Source organism: Stegostoma tigrinum, chromosome 25 (assembly GCF_030684315.1).
Source record: "Stegostoma tigrinum isolate sSteTig4 chromosome 25, sSteTig4.hap1, whole genome shotgun sequence".
Lineage (NCBI taxonomy): Eukaryota > Metazoa > Chordata > Chondrichthyes > Orectolobiformes > Stegostomatidae > Stegostoma > Stegostoma tigrinum.
Window position 1 is genome coordinate 43,605,024 of NC_081378.1, and position 18,690 is coordinate 43,623,713.

The window sequence follows — 18,690 nt, forward strand, 5'->3', positions numbered from 1 at the left end:
CCTAGTACCCTGATGTGTTGTCCATGTTGCCAACAAATCATTTACACTCCTTTTATTTTGCAATTAAAAGTAGTGATTTTTCTTTTAAAGAAACATCAAATTTCATTTCAGGTACAAGCATTTATTGCGAGACCTGATTGAAAATACCAGCCCCGACAGTCCTGAATTTCAACAGCTCACAAGTAAGATTCGCTATTCTTTCTCTGCATTTTGAAATCATTAGTTAAGTGTTATCGGAGATATGTTTTCCTCTACATCTGATGGTTTAGCTTTTATGCATGTCTGATTTAAAAGCAGATGTCGATAACCTTATCAATCAGCTTTTGCAGTGAGGAACTCTATATATGAATGATAATGGGAACTGCAGATGCTGGAGAATCCAAGATAATAAAATGTGAGGCTGGATGAACACAGCAGGCCCAGCTGCATCTGAGATGCTGCTGGGCCTGCTGTGTTCATCCAGCCTCACATTTTATTAACTCTATATATAAATCCCACTTAGAGTGGAGCTGTGCACAATATTTTCAAGTAAATGATTAAAAATGCTCAAAAGCTCATATCGAAGAGGAAATCACGATCTGCATTGTCCAAACTTGTCCTGCCTGCGCTAGAGTGTGGTGAATTGAACCTACTGCACAGCAACTTTTTTAGTTTGTTATTTGCACAAAGGTAGCAATCGCACTCGGCAAATCTAATTCTCGCGAGCGGTGTCTGTTTCTTTTCTCCGGAAACCAATGTACTTTTTTTTTAAAAAAAAAAATGCCTGCGCTTTCCCCTTTTCTGAACATCAGATGCCGTGAAAGCAGTTTCTGAAGTTTCTCGGCACATTCAAGACCAGGCTCGGAGCCGTGAAAACCACCTGCAGATGCTGAGAGTTCAGAAGATGCTGAAGGGAAGGTGGAGCAAGGTGTTGGCTCCAGGTTAGTTCTTGTGATCAATTATTCCTTTATATCATTCTGGGCGAATAACCTTGAGTGCTGCAGCAATGCAGGAGAAAGCAATCCGTAGTGACTAGAATGATTACAAGATCTGTAATGATGTGGTCAAATGCAAAATGGTTGCAGGTTTCGAGGAATTGATTTAACTTAAATTCTTGGCTTGCTGGTGAACACGGAAGGCTTTGGGGCCTAGATTATCGTAGGTACATTTTGTTTGGGCCTTTTTATTCCCCCCTCCCCCCCACCCCACTCACTAGACTTTCTCCTTTTGTTTCTCTCTTCAGAGATACCCACTTGTGTAAAAAGCACAAAGAACCCAGTCATGAAAGCGGAGGCCTGTCAACTTCCCTGAGGACCAATTAATGGTGCTCCAAATCTTGTGGGCAGGCAGATAAAAAGGCGAGAGAGTGAGTGTGAGAGAGAGATGAATACCCAGCATCCAGAAGGCAGCTTTTATTAGATGTTGGAAGCACTTCTTAAGCATTCTTAACCAACTTCTCTGGGATTTCTCAATATCAATTTTCTCATCTGATTTAATATTAAGAGATTTTTTTTTCAAAAAGAAGATTTTCACCCCCACTTCCTCCCCTCCCCCTTCAAAAAAAATGGAAAATATTGAGCAAAGGCAAGTACTTTATCTGTGGCAGCAGTTCAATATTGTTCATTTTTAATTTTTATGGTTTTTACCTTTCCTGACAGGTACGGCTGCTGGGAAGTTCTAAGACTTTGCAACGCAACCTTTTGCTCGGTCCTTGCCCCCTGCAAACCCACAGCCTTTTGAACAGCTGCTGAGTTTGACTTTGAAACCACAAGTTGAAAGTGTCTGACATGGAAAGGGAAGCATGAAAGTCTTGGTCTTTGAACTTACTCTTTTCAAAGTCCTGCTTAAAGTACCAGGGAGGGCAATAATGGACAGGGTCACCACTCCTTGAGTATGCAATGAATCATTAATACTGAGCGTCTGTGTTTTCATTGCATTCAGACCTCAAAACATTTTTAACATCTTTTTTCAAGGGGGAGTTTGGGCTAGAACTTTGCAGCTGTGCATGTTAATCTCTGAGTTGCAAAGTAACACTATGATTAAGTCTAGAGAAATTTTGCATTCTGTAGCATTCCATTTGGAAGCTCTGTTTCAGAATAGTTTAATTTTGTTCATTTCAATCGAGAAAGGTCTTTCAGTTTCGGCCTTATTTTACTTGATTGGCATCAAATATTTGGTAGCAATTTAAATGTTCTTCAAAGCTCCCAATCTAGCTTCTGCATGAAGTTTTCTAAAATGAACATAAGAATGCTGTCTTGAAACAAAGGCAAGATTTGGTATAACTTATGTGTAATCTTCTTTTTCGCAGTTTCAATTTGCTCCATCGCTGCTGCTCATGCTTTTATACAAATCCTTTAGTTCACTTCAGCTGGATTTCTGATGCCCTTAACTGATGCCACCTGCAGATATTATCAGCGTGTTTCAGGGGGTGAACACAATAGCAGTCACGCAGTGTTAACATCCTTGAGTTATACAGTAATCCTTCGCTGACTGTCATAAGACAACAGTCATGCCATTCACCAGGAGACAGCTCTACCTTGTGAAAGCTGCTCTTTGGAGAATCTGAGCTCAAGTGTTATATCTGTATCTCTGCTTAGCATTCTGTGAAAGTGCATGCTCCATTTTAGAAGCCCACATTATCTTTTATTGATCTGCAGGAATTGTTAAACAAAAAACCAACACTGGAGTCACATTAGCTTCATTCCTACTGTTCTCACCTGAGTGAGGCTATGAGTTCACAACCCACTTCAAAGACCTGAGCACACAATCTAAACTAACATTCCTGCTCAGTAAGGAGACAGTGTTGCACTGTCGGAGGGAACATCTTTCTGATGAATATTAATCTGAAGCCCAGTCTGTATCGCAGTCAGGTGTGAAAGATCCCAGGTCATTATTTTGAAGAACAGGGTATTTTGCCCTGCATCCTGATCCATGTTTATCTCAAAAAAAAATTACTAAAACGTTGTCACTGTTCATTATCTCACTGCAGTGTGTGAGGGTTGACTGCATACAATTTGCTGGTTTTCGTACTTGGTAACAGAGGTGATACTTTAAAAATATATAGTTGTCAGTTTGGATTTAGGAATGACCTACAGTTGTGTTATATAAATGCAAGTCTTTATTGGTTATGGGAGAGGGTCAATTCTGAAACCTTTGACACAATTGCAGAATCCAGTATTGGATGCCAGAGATCTTTTGACAATGTTTCACAGAAAAAGTTTCACTTTTCTTGGTTGGATAATAGTTAAGAATGTTCAAAAATATGAACTGATGCGATCAACTGTATTGATTGAGAATTTTCCTATTGATTTCTGAACTTGACTGGACATTCTTTTAATAAGAAAGGGGGATGTGTACAAAGAATAAAGAACGATAAAGCGCAGGAACAGGCCCATCGGCCCTCCAAGCCTGTACTGACACCTTTTGCCCTTCCCGACTAAAACTGTCTCCACTTACAGGATCTGTATCCCTCTATTCCCTTCTTATTCATGCATCTCTCCAGGTGCTTTTTCAATGCTACTATTATCTCTGCTTCCACCACCACCTCTAGCAGCGCTTTCCAGGCACTCACCATGGATTAGCCTTTTCCACTACCTTCTCTACCTGCACTGCCGTCTTCAGTGATCTGTGGAGCTTCACACCCAGATCCCTCTGCATATCAATTCTCCCAAAGATTTTGCCACTCACTGTACAATTTCCACCTGTACCTGACCTTCCAAAATGTATCATGACAATAGTGGGACTCCTGAATTCTCCAGTGAAGGTAGAAAGCCCAAAAATTTTTCCACTCTCTGCACTTGACACAAAGCTCGGTTTTTAACAACTTTCCTTCCTTCTGCTGCTACAGGAAGAAAATACATTCGAGAAGGCTGGCTGGCAATTGTGCCACCTAAGGGTGAGGATTTGAAGCACAGAATGTTCTTCCTGTTTTCTGATATTCTCCTGATGACCAAACCTTGTCACCCACTCCACCCTGTGCATTCTGACAAGTTTGCCTGGCAGAAGACCTATCCACTGATCGAGGGCACTGTAGAGAAAGTCTTTGGACACACCAAGAGTCAGGGAGGGCTTATTAATGTAAGTCTCCATTCTTAAGACACTTTGTATTGACCCACACTGTACGCCAATGAAATTCTGTTGTCTTTGTAGATTTCTAGACCAGTGACTTTGTGAGACTGCTGACATGAAAGCATTTTACTCAAAAACTGGTCGGCCTTATTCCCAAGTTGCCATCCTCCTTTCTTGCATAAGATGAATCAAATCTGTCTGTTTTGGCAGCTTTGCAATCCATTTAATATTATTTCTGTTTGACTTTATCTTACAGAAATTTTTATGAGAATGCTAGTTCTTCTGTACATGAGACAAAGCAAAGTCATGTGACTACATCACTTTGTTCCATTACAACTGTTGAGTGCTACAAGTGATAAAGTTGAATTAACTCTTAAGTATTAATTAGCTGTAATAATGCTACATGTCAATGTCAAAGTAGTTTTTTAGCCATTTAACTTATTAACCAATCATCAGATTAGTTTTAATCGTAGAAATTTTCAAGTCAAGCCAGCATGAAGTTACAAATAGATTGGATAATTTTATTGATTTTATAAAAGGTATATACTGGGAATAACAATGCATTAAATTTTTGATTTTTACTTGCAGGAAATCTTAAACATTTAGAGCTAGTTATGTGTTTGTGTGCCACTGCCAATTCTGTCAAACACTTCATTTGAGTACTTGGCTTTCTCTAATAACTCTGGCATTTCATCATCCTATTTTGCTGTAAAGCAAAATTCATTTAGAATAATAGTGCAATGATATCAATGTTCATTTCTTTCTCCCCCCTCTCAAAGTAGGATTATCAATCTGGAAGCTACCTGTAAGCATTGAAAATTGCAGTTAGCACTGTGAGCCACTTGCATCTTAGCTTGAAGAATTAAAGAGAAATTAAATTTGACAGCAGTGAATTCAGACGTACAATCTACGCTCCAATTTATATGCAAAATGAAGTGCCTCATGAAAGTATCACCCAGTTTCTATCTGAGTTGAAAGAGAATTCAGTAGCCTCTGCAATCTGTAATGTGCTGGTGCTTTCATTTTAGATTGCAGTTTGCAGACACCTTTTGATGTATAAATAATCAACTTGAATTATGCCCAGTACAAATGCTGGTGCACTGCTGTTTGTGTCTTACAATGTAATTCCTGTCCTAGAGAGTCAAATTTCCTTGACAAATTCTTAATTACTGTGTTTGCACAGAGGCTGAATCTATTTGTGCATAAATTTTAAGTATTCCCAGAAGGGAAGGAACTAATATTATCAACAGTTACACTTGGCCTATTCAGTGAACTTCATAATTAGATAATGCATTTGATGACAACGCATTTGAAATCTTTATTCATTTTGAATTCTGCATTGCGAATTTGTTTTGCACCAAAAAAGATTTTCTTGCTTTAAGCTGACCATGTCCTTACCATTGTTTTAGTTGTCACTTTTTGTTGTGTTTTAATGAAGTGTGCGGCCAGGAAATCCAGGCATCTATCAGTCAAAAGTCAATGTTGCTATAGATTTGTTGACTTCTTAAGCCTGCCGCATAAGTTGCAAAGTTGCTGTTTGATTTTTGTAATGAAGAAATGGTGTTGCCTTTAGAGTGAGTGGTGATTTTATTTGATGGGACTAATCTTAGCTGCACGTTTAAAACGTCAATGATGGTTATTGATGATAACGTGCAATTGCATTCTTAAATGGTTTTGAATATTTCATGATGGAGGATCTACAGAAGGAATAAATTGAAGGACTTTGAGCTTATTGACGGACATGGTTTCAGTTGGGTTCTGTGTAAAAGTTTCTTTAAATAAAGAAGCCTGCTCCTGAAGTGGAAGAAGTGAAAGCTAAATCAGCCGTTTTGTGTTTTTTTTTAATCTGTCTTTTAGCTAACTTTTCCTGAGGAGAAGCTGCTTGTGATGTCGAATGACCAGGAGGACGTCAATAACTGGTACCGGTGCCTGTCTGCTGCCATTGGGTACGTTGCTTTGGCAAGTTGGCCGTCCTTGCTGCTGCCGCTGACCTTGTGGAGAGCTCCCGACAAAAGGTCGGAATGGATTCATTGATCAGCCAGACCGAGCGTATGACAGTCTCTCCCTTAATTGAATCCCAAAAGGGGCCAGACGTAGGTTATTATTACAGAAGGCAGCCGATAGTGCTCATTAAAAGCTCCACAGACTGTGTGGTTTACTAATTAGTTTATTATACAGACACATTGACGATGGGGAAATGTTGTCATTTTGCCCTTTATCGCGCAGGGGATGCTGCTAAAAGTTTAATCAGCTGGCACTGACCAGCTTCGTGGTGGATGCGCACTGGTCATTACCGAGGTCACCCCTGCTGTATCACTGCCGGCAGGGTCACAGTTTGAACCCTGAGCAGATTCACTTTCAGGCTGCATAACCCCTCCACCTGAACGAGGCCTGCTATAAAATGCACACTACGGGGCGTAAAGCAGCAGATTGGCTACATGAGTGAGAGCATCTTGTTAAAAGTTTCCCTTTACTTGCCTTGTTAAAGATGGTATTGTCAGAACATCTGTTAGCCACAGTTAGCAAGACCTTGGAAGTTTTGCTTACGGCCTAGAACAGTTGCAGTTAATTAATGTTTTATTTAATACTGTCTTACTGAGTGACAGAAGTATTTTTAACCCCTGGAGTGCCGCATCCTTTTGTCTGCACTGATGCATAATTGACTGTGTAGTATTTTTATTGTTTAATTTCGGAGCAGTGTTAATTTGCCTTGAATAGCTTCTTGTTACTAATTATCATAAACATGATTGCCCCACACCCCAAGGACAGGTAATGAGCTAGCTTTAACTTTAATGAGCTAGCTTCCGACCGACGTGAAAAATGTTGCACACCTTTGTTAAATTTCTCTCTGTGCACAATGTGAGTGGTCACAATATTCAAGTAGGATATCATCTTGTGATCCTGTTCCCTTCAAAGCTTCCTGAGCTAGAAGCTCCCAGCTACCTTCACCCGTCCATCCTCCACAAGGGAGCTGCACTGAATGTGCGTAGTGGGAATGATGTACCACTCACCCAGCCCGTACTCTCCCTTTCAGTGTGATACATACACAGGCATGTGGGATCGATGGCTTTATCCACACCTCGCTTCCCCAATGACCCTCACTTGTCCCAATTCAGTCCTTTTATAAACTCTTCTGCAGTTTGGCTAATGAGATCAGAAAGTGTTGGTGCCTAAATTCATCCTAATGCATAATGAAAGATTTTCTTGGCATCTCTTCAGTTAAGGAAAGTTAGAGAAGCCCACTCTGCTTGTGTATTGGCCTTTGTATTTATTGAGAAATAATATTTTTTTTTTGCTTTAGTAACTACATTACAAAATTAGCTTTTGATCTAAATGCTATTTATTAGTACATTATGCAAGCTGTGGCAGCTTGTCTTAATTGGGTTTACTGCCTTCAGGATACCTAGGATTTGAGTTGGAGATCCACATTGTTGCTGATTGTAGGTGGGTTACTCACACACAATGGCCGATCCTTTCCCCTCTAGCTTCCACTCCCCACCCCATCCCAGAAGGAATTCTCTATGTGGCAGTTGGAGAAATGGACTTGGCGCATTTCACCTGCCACTGTCTTTCCTGTGAGATAGTTACAGTGAACAGTCTCTTCCACCAAGAGGTGCCTTTCTAAGGAGGCTTGGGGACCGCTTTGCAGAACACCTCCGCTCAGTTTGCAACAAACAACTGCACCTCCCAGTTGCAAACCATTTCCACTCCCCCTCCCATTCTCTAGATGACATGTCCATCATGGGCCTCCTGCACTGCCACAATGATGCCACCCGAAGGTTGCAGGAACAGCAACTCATATTCCACCTGGGAACCCTGCAGCCATATGGTATCAATGTGGACTTCACCAGTTTCAAAATCTCCCCTTCCCCTACTGCATCCCTAAACCAGCCCAGTTCGTCCCCTCCCCCCACTGCACCACACAACCAGCCCAGCTCTTCCCCCCCCCCCCCCCCCACCCACTGCATCCCAAAACCAGTCCAACCTGTCTCTGCCTCCCTAACCGGTTCTTCCTCTCACCCATCCCTTCCTCCCACCCCAAGCCGCACCCCCAGCTACCTACTAACCTCATCCCACCTCCTTGACCTGTCCGTCTTCCCTGGACTGACCTATCCCCTCCCTACCTCCCCACCTACACTCTCTCCACCTATCTTCTTTACTCTCCATCTTCGGTCCGCCTCCCCCTCTCTCCCTATTTATTCCAATTCCCTCTCCCCATCCCCCTCTCTGATGAAGGGTCTAGGCCCGAAACGTCAGCTTTTGTGCTCCTGAGATGCTGCTTGGCCTGCTGTGTTCATCCAGCCTCACATTTTATTATCTTGCCTTTCTAAATCTGTTTTGCTGGTTGCGAATTAGAATCCTTCAGTTTTCCGCTGTGCCGTCTTCCTGACTGTACGTTGGAGTCAAATTTTGGAAGAGTGAAAGATGCACAATGTTTATTAATGGAGGGAGGTCAAGTATATCCCAAACTATTGCTCACTGGTAATTAGCAAGCTGCAGAAAATTCAGTTACTTGATCAGCAGGACTTGTGTGGTATGTACAGAATGACTCACTCATTAGAAAAGGAGCTACTGTGATCAACTTTGGAGCACACTGTTTGTTCTCTGCATTTTTCCAGGTATTTCTACATAAAAACAATTTTCATTGGGCACCATCCAACCATCAGCTATCCTTTGAAACTCCATCCCTCCCACACTTATAACTTCCTTCTACTCATCCATGAGAAAACGTACAGCTCTAGTTTAGGCGAAAGATTGTCAGAGGTGGAGCCAGTGATCCACCTAAACATGTAAACCTTGAGTTTTCAGGAGCAACCTGAAGATCTTGTGTTCAATGCTTATAATTCGAAAGGTTAGAGCCTTGGGCTCAGACTTTGAACGAGTTTATCTAGGCCCAGGGCTTTGCCCCAGTTAGCCCTAACAGGTGAATCGAGGCAACTGATTTGACTACAATGCAGCTGTCCCAGCAGGGGGCAGCACTTGTCAGGAGCGGCTCATTGATGATAACAGATGATCATTCTGGATGTGAGTTTGCTCGCTGAGCTGGAAGGTTAGTTTTCAGACTTTTGCAAAACGAACGTCATCTACAAAATACCTTGCAAGAACTGAGACAAACACTACATTGGACAAACTGGCAGAAAGCTAGCCACCAGAATACATGAACATCAACTAGCCACAAAACGACATGACCCACTATCACTGGTATCCTTACGTACAGATGAGGAAGGACACCACTTTGATTGGGACAACACATCCATCCTAGGACAAGCCAAACAGACACGCACGAGAATTCCTAGAAGCATGGCATTCCAACCGGAACTCCATCAACAAACACATTGATTTGGAGCCAATCTACGATCCCCTGAGAAAAAGAACAGGAAATGACATCACCAATGCAGGAAATGACATCACCAACCCAAGGAAACCTAACCAGATGAATAGAAAGCGGGACATAACACCAGCGCTTCATCGGAGGCTCACTGATGATGTTACCTAGAATAGTGACGAAACGTCTGAAAACGAACCTTCCAGCTCAGCGAGCAAACACATCCAGAACCTCAACCTGAGCTACAAATCTTCTCAAAACTCGCTAGATGATCATTGCTCGAGGCGTACAGGTACTCACTCTGCACATTGCACATTGCTTCCCAACCCTCAGTCACAAACTCCCCAGTCATGTCTCAGCAAGGAGTACTGTCCAGGGTTCAAAAATTATAAAGCAGATATCAGAATCTGGGCAGCTGAGTGCGGTCTCATTACTTCTTCATTCTCAGGGTGCAGATGCCATGACAAAGCTGACAAGTATTGTCATGGAAACGGAAAATAGAACAGGAGTAGGCCATTCAGCCCTGGGAGCCTGCTCCCTCATTCAGTATGATTGTATTGATCACTCAACTCTGTACCCTGTTCCCGCTTTCTCCCCGTCTCCTATGAGCTACATTCTAACTCCTTCTGGAACTCCCTTCCATGTTTTGGCCTTGAAACATTCTATGGCAGCAAATTCCACAGGCTCCCGACTCTCTGGGTGAAGCAATTTCTCCTCATCTCACTCCAAAATGGCCTACTCTGTGTCCTTAAAATGTTGCCCCTGGTTCTAAACTCCCTGGCCATTGGGAACACCCATCCTGCATTTATCATGTCAGAAATTTATAGATTTCTTTGGGATTTCTCCTCACATTTCTAGACTTTAGTAACTATGTAGTCCTAACTTATCTAGTTCATACATTAGCCTTACCCTCCCACAAACCAGTCTCACTAAGGCCCTGGACAGTTACAGCAAGATTCTATGCATGAATCCTCTTGATCTGAAGGCCAATGTACCAGTTGCCTTCTTTATCACCTGCCACACCTTTATTCTTTCTTTCAGTAACTGATGTGTAAGGAGACACCTAAATAATGTTCTAGAGATGAGAGTTTGAATCCCACCATGGCAGATGCTGACTATGTCTAGTGGTGACCGTGAATTTCATAGAATTGTAGAATCCCTACAGTACGGAAACAGACCCTTCAGCCGAACAAGTCCGCTCAGATCATCCCACCCAGACCCATCCCTCATAATCTGGCTAACCTACAGGCAATTTAGCATGGCTAATCCACCTAGCCCGCATACCTTTTGACTGTGGGAGGAAACCAGAGCACCAGGAGGAAATCCACGCAGACACGGGGAGAATGTGCAAACTCAACACAGACAGTTGCCCGAGGGTGGAATTGAAGCCAGGTCTCTGGCGCTAACCACTGTGCCAATTCCTGGAACAACCCACTAACAGCTCACTGATGTCATTCAGGGAAGGAAATCTGTCATCCTTACCTGGTCAGGCCTGCGTGTGACTCCAGATTCACAGCAATGTAATTAACCCTTAATTGGCCCTTGAAATGACCGAGCGTGTCACTCAGTTGTAACAGGCGCTAGGAAGTGGTTCAAGATGGCAGCCCACTACCAGTTTCTCAAGGGCAACAAAGGACAATAAAATGCTGGTTCAGCCAGCAATGCCGTCAAGGCACAAGTGAATTAACAAAAAACATCACCAGTGCTCGCAAACAGCAGTGTCCAAATAAACTGATTTTGTGATCCTGAGTGAGGGGATAGATAGTGACCAGAGAGCTCCTCTCTGAAAAAGTGCCCTAAGATCTTTGCTCAAGAAGCTAGGCGGGGCCTCAGTTTAGCATCTCAGCTGACCTGTAAAATTCAATATTTAATGCAAAGTGGTGGCATTGTCCCAGTCACAGTCAGGATCCAACCATCAACACAACATCTGAATAACTGGTCCTTCATCTCATTAAATGTCTGTGCGCAACATACTTGCTGTATTTGTCTGCAATATAAAGTGACATCAAAAATCATCTTGTGATTGCATTGCACTTGGGGACATCCTAACAGGGTGCAGACTGACAATTCCATGCCTTTCACAAGGCTTTCCTATCATAGTACAGCACAGTACAGGCCCTTCAGCCCACAATGTTGTATCAACCTATTATCCTACTCTAAGATCGAACTACCCTGCATACCCCACATTTTACTATCTTCCATGTGCCTATTCCAAGAGTTGCTTAAAAGTCTCTAAGTGTATCTAACTCCACTACCACTGCTGGCAGCGCGTTACACACACACACCACTCTTTATGTAAAGAACCTATCTCTGACATCTCCTCTATACCTTCCTCCAGTCACCTTAAAATTATGCCCCTGCATAATAGTCATTTCCATCCTGGGGAAAACGTCTCTGACTATCCACTCTATCTGTGTCTCTCATCATCTTGTAAACCTCTATCAAGTCACCTCTCATCCTTCTTCGCTCCAATGAAAAAATCCCTAGCTCCCTCAACCTTTCCTCATAAGACCTGCTCTCCAGTCCAGGCAGTATCCTGGTAAACCTCCTCTGCACCCACTCTGAAGCTTCTACATCCTTCCTATAAAACTGAACACAGTATTCCAAGTGCGGTCTAACCAGAGTTTTATAGAGCTGTAGCGTAACCTCGCGGCTCTTAAACTCAATTCCCCTGCCAATGAAAGCCAACACGCCATACACCTTCTTTACAACCCTATCAACTTGGGTAGCAACTTTGAGGGATCTATGGACTTGGACCGTGAGATCCCTCTGTTCCTCCACACTGCCAAGAATCCTGCCACTAACTCTGTATTCTACATTCAAATTTGACCTATCGCAGGGAAGTAGATAGAAAACACTATTTCCATGCACAGCGTTCTAACAGAAGAGTCACCAGTATTCTAATCGAGTTCAGTCATTAGGGAAGGGTGACTGCCTTTCAGTGCAGACACCCAATTCAGGACTCAAATTCCAATAATGTTTACTGGGGCTTTCAGCCTGTATAGGCTTTGTAATGGTGGGGCCAAGCTACATCTTCAGGTAGTCTTCGCTTCTCACCACTTAATGTGAGCTAGCTGGGCTGTTGGTAACCATTATTACAAAGACTGTGAGGGGACCTTGAGTGTGTCTCCTTCAAGAATAGAGCTACTCTGCCTTTCCCCACCCACGTACTCCATCTTCGAATTGGGTGGATCTTAATGCAGCCTTCAGCCTTAACCCTTTCAGAGCCATTACTTTACACGGCCATCTCATTGTCTTGTGCGTTTTGACCTTTCAAAGTAAAGGTTCATGAGCTGACAACATCCAACACTAAATGTGGTGGCAAGCTACCTGAAACATGCAGCTAAAAATGTTCTCAACAGCCTGTAGTGCGTTTGGCAGTGTTCAGCAGGCAGAAATGAAGCAATATTTTACTGAGTGGACTTTTCTGTTGCATGTCATCTCACAGACAGTTGAGGTCCCATTCTGTCATCAAAAAGAGGAAGGATAATCTAGCGAGGAGGCCCTTACGGTCGGTCAGAAATGTTGCGCCAGAGGAAACCTACCTGACCCCCACTCAAAGTGGAAACAAGAGAAGCTTGGTAAGGAGTCACTTTGGGGCATGAAAGGCATTAAAAGCTGCCAGTGCATTCATTGTCACTGAAGGAAGATTGTCAGTAACTGAGTGCCATAGGCAGCGTAAATTTAAAACTGATCTCCACCTGTTCCTCTCGTGACAGAACAGTGACCAGCAGCAGGTGAAGGACACAAATGTAACTTGCCTGCCTCTAAATGAAGAGACAACAGTGAAACGCATCCGACTGGAGATGAGGTAGAGTAATCGAAATCCAAGCTTTGTTTGAAAGTTTGTGTATCCATTGCAATGTGCTGTTTTGCCCTTTCTCTGAACATATTCTGACTGTTGTATCGATCCCATATCCCACTCATGAATTCTTGGTGCTCTTTTCAACTTGAAACAAATTCTTTGGATGAAAGGCTTTCTGAATTTTTAAGCATGTCTGGCCAATGTTGCACTTTGTCAAAATGTCCACCAGATGTCTCCAAAGTGCACAGAAAATTGAACCCATGATTTTAGTCTGTGGCATGTGCTCCCGCACAGCGCGCCCCCCCCCCCCCCCCCCCCCCCCCCCACCGACTGCAGCACGTGCTCCCGCGCTGTGCCCCCCCCCCCCACCCCCGACTGCAGCACGTGCTCCCACGCTGCCCCCCAACCACCTCACCCCCTCCACAGATCGGGCTCCCACACTGCCTCCCCACCCCCTCCCCGCGGTGTGGGCTCCCCCGCTGCCGACACAGTGGCTGAGTTTTCACTGCCCAATGGTCCACACACCATTGGTTTCTCTCTCTTTCTCAGTGAGTGTGGCCTTGGTCTCACTGCATCAGGCGGTTGGGCAATGCAGTAATGTTTGACTTGTCAATGTTAGCAGCAGTGGAAGCCCGCATGAATGAGTGTGCAGTCGGGCTAACCTCAGGCACAGCTGATTCCCTCCTCTGCAAGGCACTCAACTAAATCCCATGGTTGAGAGGTGGGCAGTGGGGTACAATGTCCGAGCCACTGCACACTGAGTAACACGTGACTGGCAAAGGGGCAAACTAGACTGGATGATTCTCATTCCCTCGAGCTTCTGGGCCTGTCTCTCGTTCACAGTGCACCCTGTCTCAGAGTAGGATGTTGGCCTTTATTTTGAGGGAATTGGTTTGTAAGAGTAGGTAAGGCTTACTGCAACTGTGCAGGGTACTAGTGAGACCACATATGGAGCAGTTCTGGTACTCTTCAAGGCAGGTTACCATTTCATTGAAAGCAGTTCAGAGAAGGCTTACTAAGCCCTGGTATGGAGGGATTGTCTTATGAGCAAAGATTAACTGGTATGAGACTCTCTTCACTGCCTAGAGGCGTTGAGAAGAACGAGATGTGGTCTCATTAAAACATTATAGGATGCTTAAGGGGCTTGACAGGGTAAATGCTGGGAGGACGTTTCCCCCTTACTAGAGGGCATAGTCTCAGAATAACTTAAGACTGAAATGAGGAGGAATTCCTTCTCTCAGAGTCGAGAGTCTTTTGAAATCCTTGTCTCACACAGCTGTGGGGGCAGAGTCCTTGTGTGTATTTGAGGCTCAGATAGTGTTGATCAGTTAGAGAACTCAAAGGTTATGAGGAATGTGGGTGTGAGGAGGGCCAGATCAGCCGTGATCCTGTTGGACAGCAGAACAGGCTCAAGGGGTCGAATGCTCCTACTTCATTTGGTCTGATGGTTCTTCAATATTTGCGTCACGATATTCTGAGTAATGTTTGCTAAGGAAAGCCTCTCTGACTATTATAGGCATGAGGATGCTGGCCCTAACACGGAGCACACAGACACCAACTGTACCATTCTGTGAAGTTATTGTGGAACAGCAGGGACTGGACTCCAATGTCTGCATGGAGGATTTTTTTTTTTTTTTGAAATTATAATTGTGCAATGAATTCCTCTCTACTGTTTTCACATGACCAGTTTGAAATGATGATGCAGCCACTGAAACCTGAACTGGTGGCTTGGAACTAACCAAGAATTTTGGATGGTTCGGCAGGAGACTTTGAAATTTGCTGATTCCGACACTTGCGTTCTGCAACTCAGTACCCGGTTTGTTTTGTGTTATGTAATGTGCGACAGAGCACTAGGAGGGAGGGGTGATCAGATATTAATATAGGCATCATCTCCCTGTTCATTTCAGGGTGACCTGTCAGACTGGGTCTTGAGCACTGAGCGGTACAGGGCTCTCTGAGCCTGGCTGAATTTCACACGCCTGGATGTTTGGGAGGAGCTGTTGACTGTGCTGCTGCTTTGCTGCTGGCTACAGCCTAAAAGCGAATAGGAATGTTTATGTCATCAACTTGAGCTATGTCCAAGTTAACAGGAATCTGTATTGCTGGACTGCATCAGCCCATAAATCATATGGTTATATAAGAGTATACAGTATACAGCATCCCATCGAACTTCGAGATAAGCATTCTGGGAATCAGGGAACATTTGGGTTGAGTGGTGATCATGAAGGCAGGTCAAACGTGCTCCACAAGGAGAATGATGTGCTGAGATAATCAGAAGTCTGTGTGGGATAGCAGGAACTGCAGAAGCTGGAGAATCTGAGATAACAAGGTGCAGACCTGGATGAACACAGCAGACCGAGCAGGAAAGCTGAAGTTTCGGGCCCAGACCCTTCTTCATGAGGAAGGGTCTAGGCCTGAAACATCAGCCTTCTTGCTCCTCTGATGCTGCTTGGTCTGCTGTGTTCATCCAGCTCTACACCTTGTTATCTCAGAAGTCTGTGTGGTGCTACTTGTCTATTTTATGTAAATAAATTATCAGCAAACATCATGCAGAATTGGAGTTGAACCATTAACGGTAATTTTGAAGGGAAAGTAGTAGCTACAATTTGCTACCACACCATCGGGCTATATGTTCACCCCATACAGAGCTCTTCAAGTTTCCTGACCTGCATTTACAGCACTTCAGCAACAATATTTACTCCATCAGAGACAAGAACTGCTGAGGCTGGACTCAGGGATAACTGCGGAGCTGGGGGAGCACAGCAGGCCAGGCTCATCAGAGGAGCAGGAAAGCTGATATTTCAGGTCGGGACCCTCCTTCAGAAATGGGCGAAGGGGGAAAGGAGGTCAGAAATAAATAGAGAGAAGGGGGTGGGGCTGGGGAAGGTAGGTGGGATGGTGATAGGTGAGTGCAGGTGGGGATTGGTCAGTGAGGTGGGAGGAGCGGAAGGGTAGAAGAGAAGATGGACAGGTTGTGTCAGGTCAAGGAGGCAGGGTCGGACATGGGGTTAAGGAGATTTTAAAACTGGTGAATTTCATGTTGAGGCATTCGGGCTGTGGGTGGAATGTGAGGTACTGCTCCTCCAGTTTGTGGGTGGTGTCATTGTGACACATTTGGAAGCTTGCAAGTGAGGTTTTTAATTAATTACCTGATATTGTCCTTATGTAGCCTCCGACTGTTCTGTGGAGGAACTAATTCAAACATATGGAACACAATTTTGGTTTGTTCCTTGAAAATACCAAATGTACTTGTATTTAATAAGCAGCCTCTAAAAGTCCGTTCTGAGAGCCAGGATAAATGCTCCTCAGTTGCCACTCGCAAGTCTTAATTAATGGTGTAATTGCTTTATGTGCTCTCAATTATAGCACCAATTTTATTAATCCTAATTGTATAATGATCCTGCCTCAATCATTGTCAGAATAATGAATAATTTGCTGTGCATACTAATGGCTAATAAATTTACATTAAATATTTAATAATCTTTTGGCTGAGAATTTTTGCAACAGGCATACCCTCTACATTCAGCACAATTTTACTGAGTTTTTTTTGCAACTTGTTCAAAAATTATTTTGGGAGCTGTAATTCCATCTCCTGCCTTTTTCATTATAAAGTGAACAGATGAAACGAATCTTGAGAAAGTTCGATGCTGGACAGCTTGTTTTGGTATAATTACTTGCTAGTCACTAATGCCCTCCAGCTGGTCATGTTGCTAGGGTGGTACAGTGGCCGGAAAAGACAAAACATCTGTTGATTGCTATGCCTTGATAAAATTGCACTGTTCAACACAGCCAACGTGCTGCCGTTATTCAAGAAGGAAGCAAGAGATAAACCAGGAAACAACAGGCCAGTCAGTCAGTATTGGAAGCAATTCTGAGGGCCGGAATTAATCTGCACTTGGAGAGGCAGGGATTTCTCAAAAGCAGTCTGCGTGGTTGTGTCAAGGAGAGGTCACTGTCTGACCAATCTGATTGAATTTTTGAAAAAGGTAATCAAGTGTATCGATTCAGGTAACACATTCAACATTGTCTACTTAGACTTCAGCAAGGGGCAAGTCACATGGGTGACTGATAGAAGATAAAACCCCATGGCATCCAAGGAAATGTGGCCATTTGGATACATGTTTGGCGGAGTGGTGGGAAGCAGAGGGTGATGGTAGAGGAGTATTTGTTATGCCTGTGTTCAGCGGCGTTCCAACAGGGATCGGTGTTGGGGTTACCTGCTCTTTGTGGTTTATATGAACGATTCAGAGTTGGAGGGTTGATCATTAAGTTTGCAGATGATACAAAAATTACTAGGGTGGTAACTGGTGAGAAGGAATGCCTTCTATTATTGGAGAAGGTAGATGGGCTGATCAGTAGTGAATGAAATTCAATGCGGGTAAGTGGGGGGTTCGGCAGGACTAACAAGGCAAGGGAGTACACAATGAATGGCAGGACCCTGGGAAGCAGTTAAGATCAGAGGAGCCTTGCTGTGCTTGTGCACCAGCCCCTTATTTTATCAGGACAATAGATAACGTTATTGGCCAAGGCAGAGTTTAAGAGCAGGGAGGTGATGCTGGAACTGTTGGGGGGGGGAGGGATAATGCTGATTAGGCTGCAGCCAGAGTATTGTGTGCAGCTCTGCAATCCGCATTAAAGGAGGGATGTGATTGTACTGGACAGGGAGATTTACCAGAATGTTGCCTGAGCTGGGCAGTCTGTTATGAACAGAGATTGGCTAGATGGGAATTGTTTTCCTTGGAGCTGAGGACGCACATAATTGAGGTGTATAATATCATACGGGCCTGGACTGGCCAGAAGGGAAGAAACATTTCCCTTGCTGGTGGGAGTCTGTGATTGGGCATATAGGTTTAATGTAATAGACAGGAGGTTTCAAAGGGATTTAAGGACATTGTTTTCCCCACCCGGAGGGGTATCTGGAGCTCACTGCCTGTAAGGATGGTAGAGACACTAACATTTTTAAGAAGTATTTAGATGTACACTTGTGATCCCAAAGCCTCTGAGGCTATGGGCCAAGTGCTGGAAAATGGGATTAGAATAGTTTGGTGGTTGTTTTTGATTGGTGCAGACTCAATTGACTGAAGGGCCTATTTTTGTCTTGTAGACCTGAGTGAGTCAATGGCTACAAGTTCATTAAGCCCAAAAGTGAATGAGTTCAAAGAGTTTGCAACCAACAGTTTCAGCTGTGCTTCCTGTGCTAACACCTTTTACCTACGGAGGAGGCAATGGATAAGTGTAGTAACTCTGGACTGTTAACCCAGAGACCCAGGGAATGTTCTGGGGTCCCAAGTTTATATCCTGCCCCAGCAAATCGTTCAATTTGACTCCAATAGAAGTTTGCAATTAAGAGTCTAATGATGCCCATGAACTCATTGTCAATTGGGTCAGCACGGTGCTCGTTGGTTAGCACTGATGCCTCTCAGCACCAGGGACCCAGCTTCAGTTCCACCCTCGGGCAACTGTCTTTGCACATTCTCCCTATGTCTGTGTGGATTTTCTCCAGGTGCTCCGG

General features: G+C 43.9%; 1 protein-coding gene across 7 annotated transcripts in view; it reads left to right on the plus strand.

Annotated features, from left to right (window-relative positions):
* The window catches only part of arhgef39 (Rho guanine nucleotide exchange factor (GEF) 39), a 70,854-nt gene extending 55,318 nt beyond the window's left edge, over nt 1-15,536 (plus strand). For all 7 annotated transcript variants that reach the window (XM_048554331.2, XM_059654797.1, XM_048554334.2 and 4 more), the window contains 7 exons: nt 112-182; nt 792-920; nt 3,827-4,056; nt 5,905-5,993; nt 12,822-12,954; nt 13,093-13,184; nt 14,695-15,536. In XM_048554331.2, coding sequence (XP_048410288.1) covers nt 112-182; nt 792-920; nt 3,827-4,056; nt 5,905-5,993; nt 12,822-12,954; nt 13,093-13,184; nt 14,695-14,752 — 802 coding nt within the window. In that variant the 3' untranslated portion in view covers nt 14,753-15,536. The remainder of the gene's footprint in view (nt 1-111; nt 183-791; nt 921-3,826; nt 4,057-5,904; nt 5,994-12,821; nt 12,955-13,092; nt 13,185-14,694) is intronic.
* Nucleotides 15,537-18,690: the final 3,154 nt, after the last annotated feature.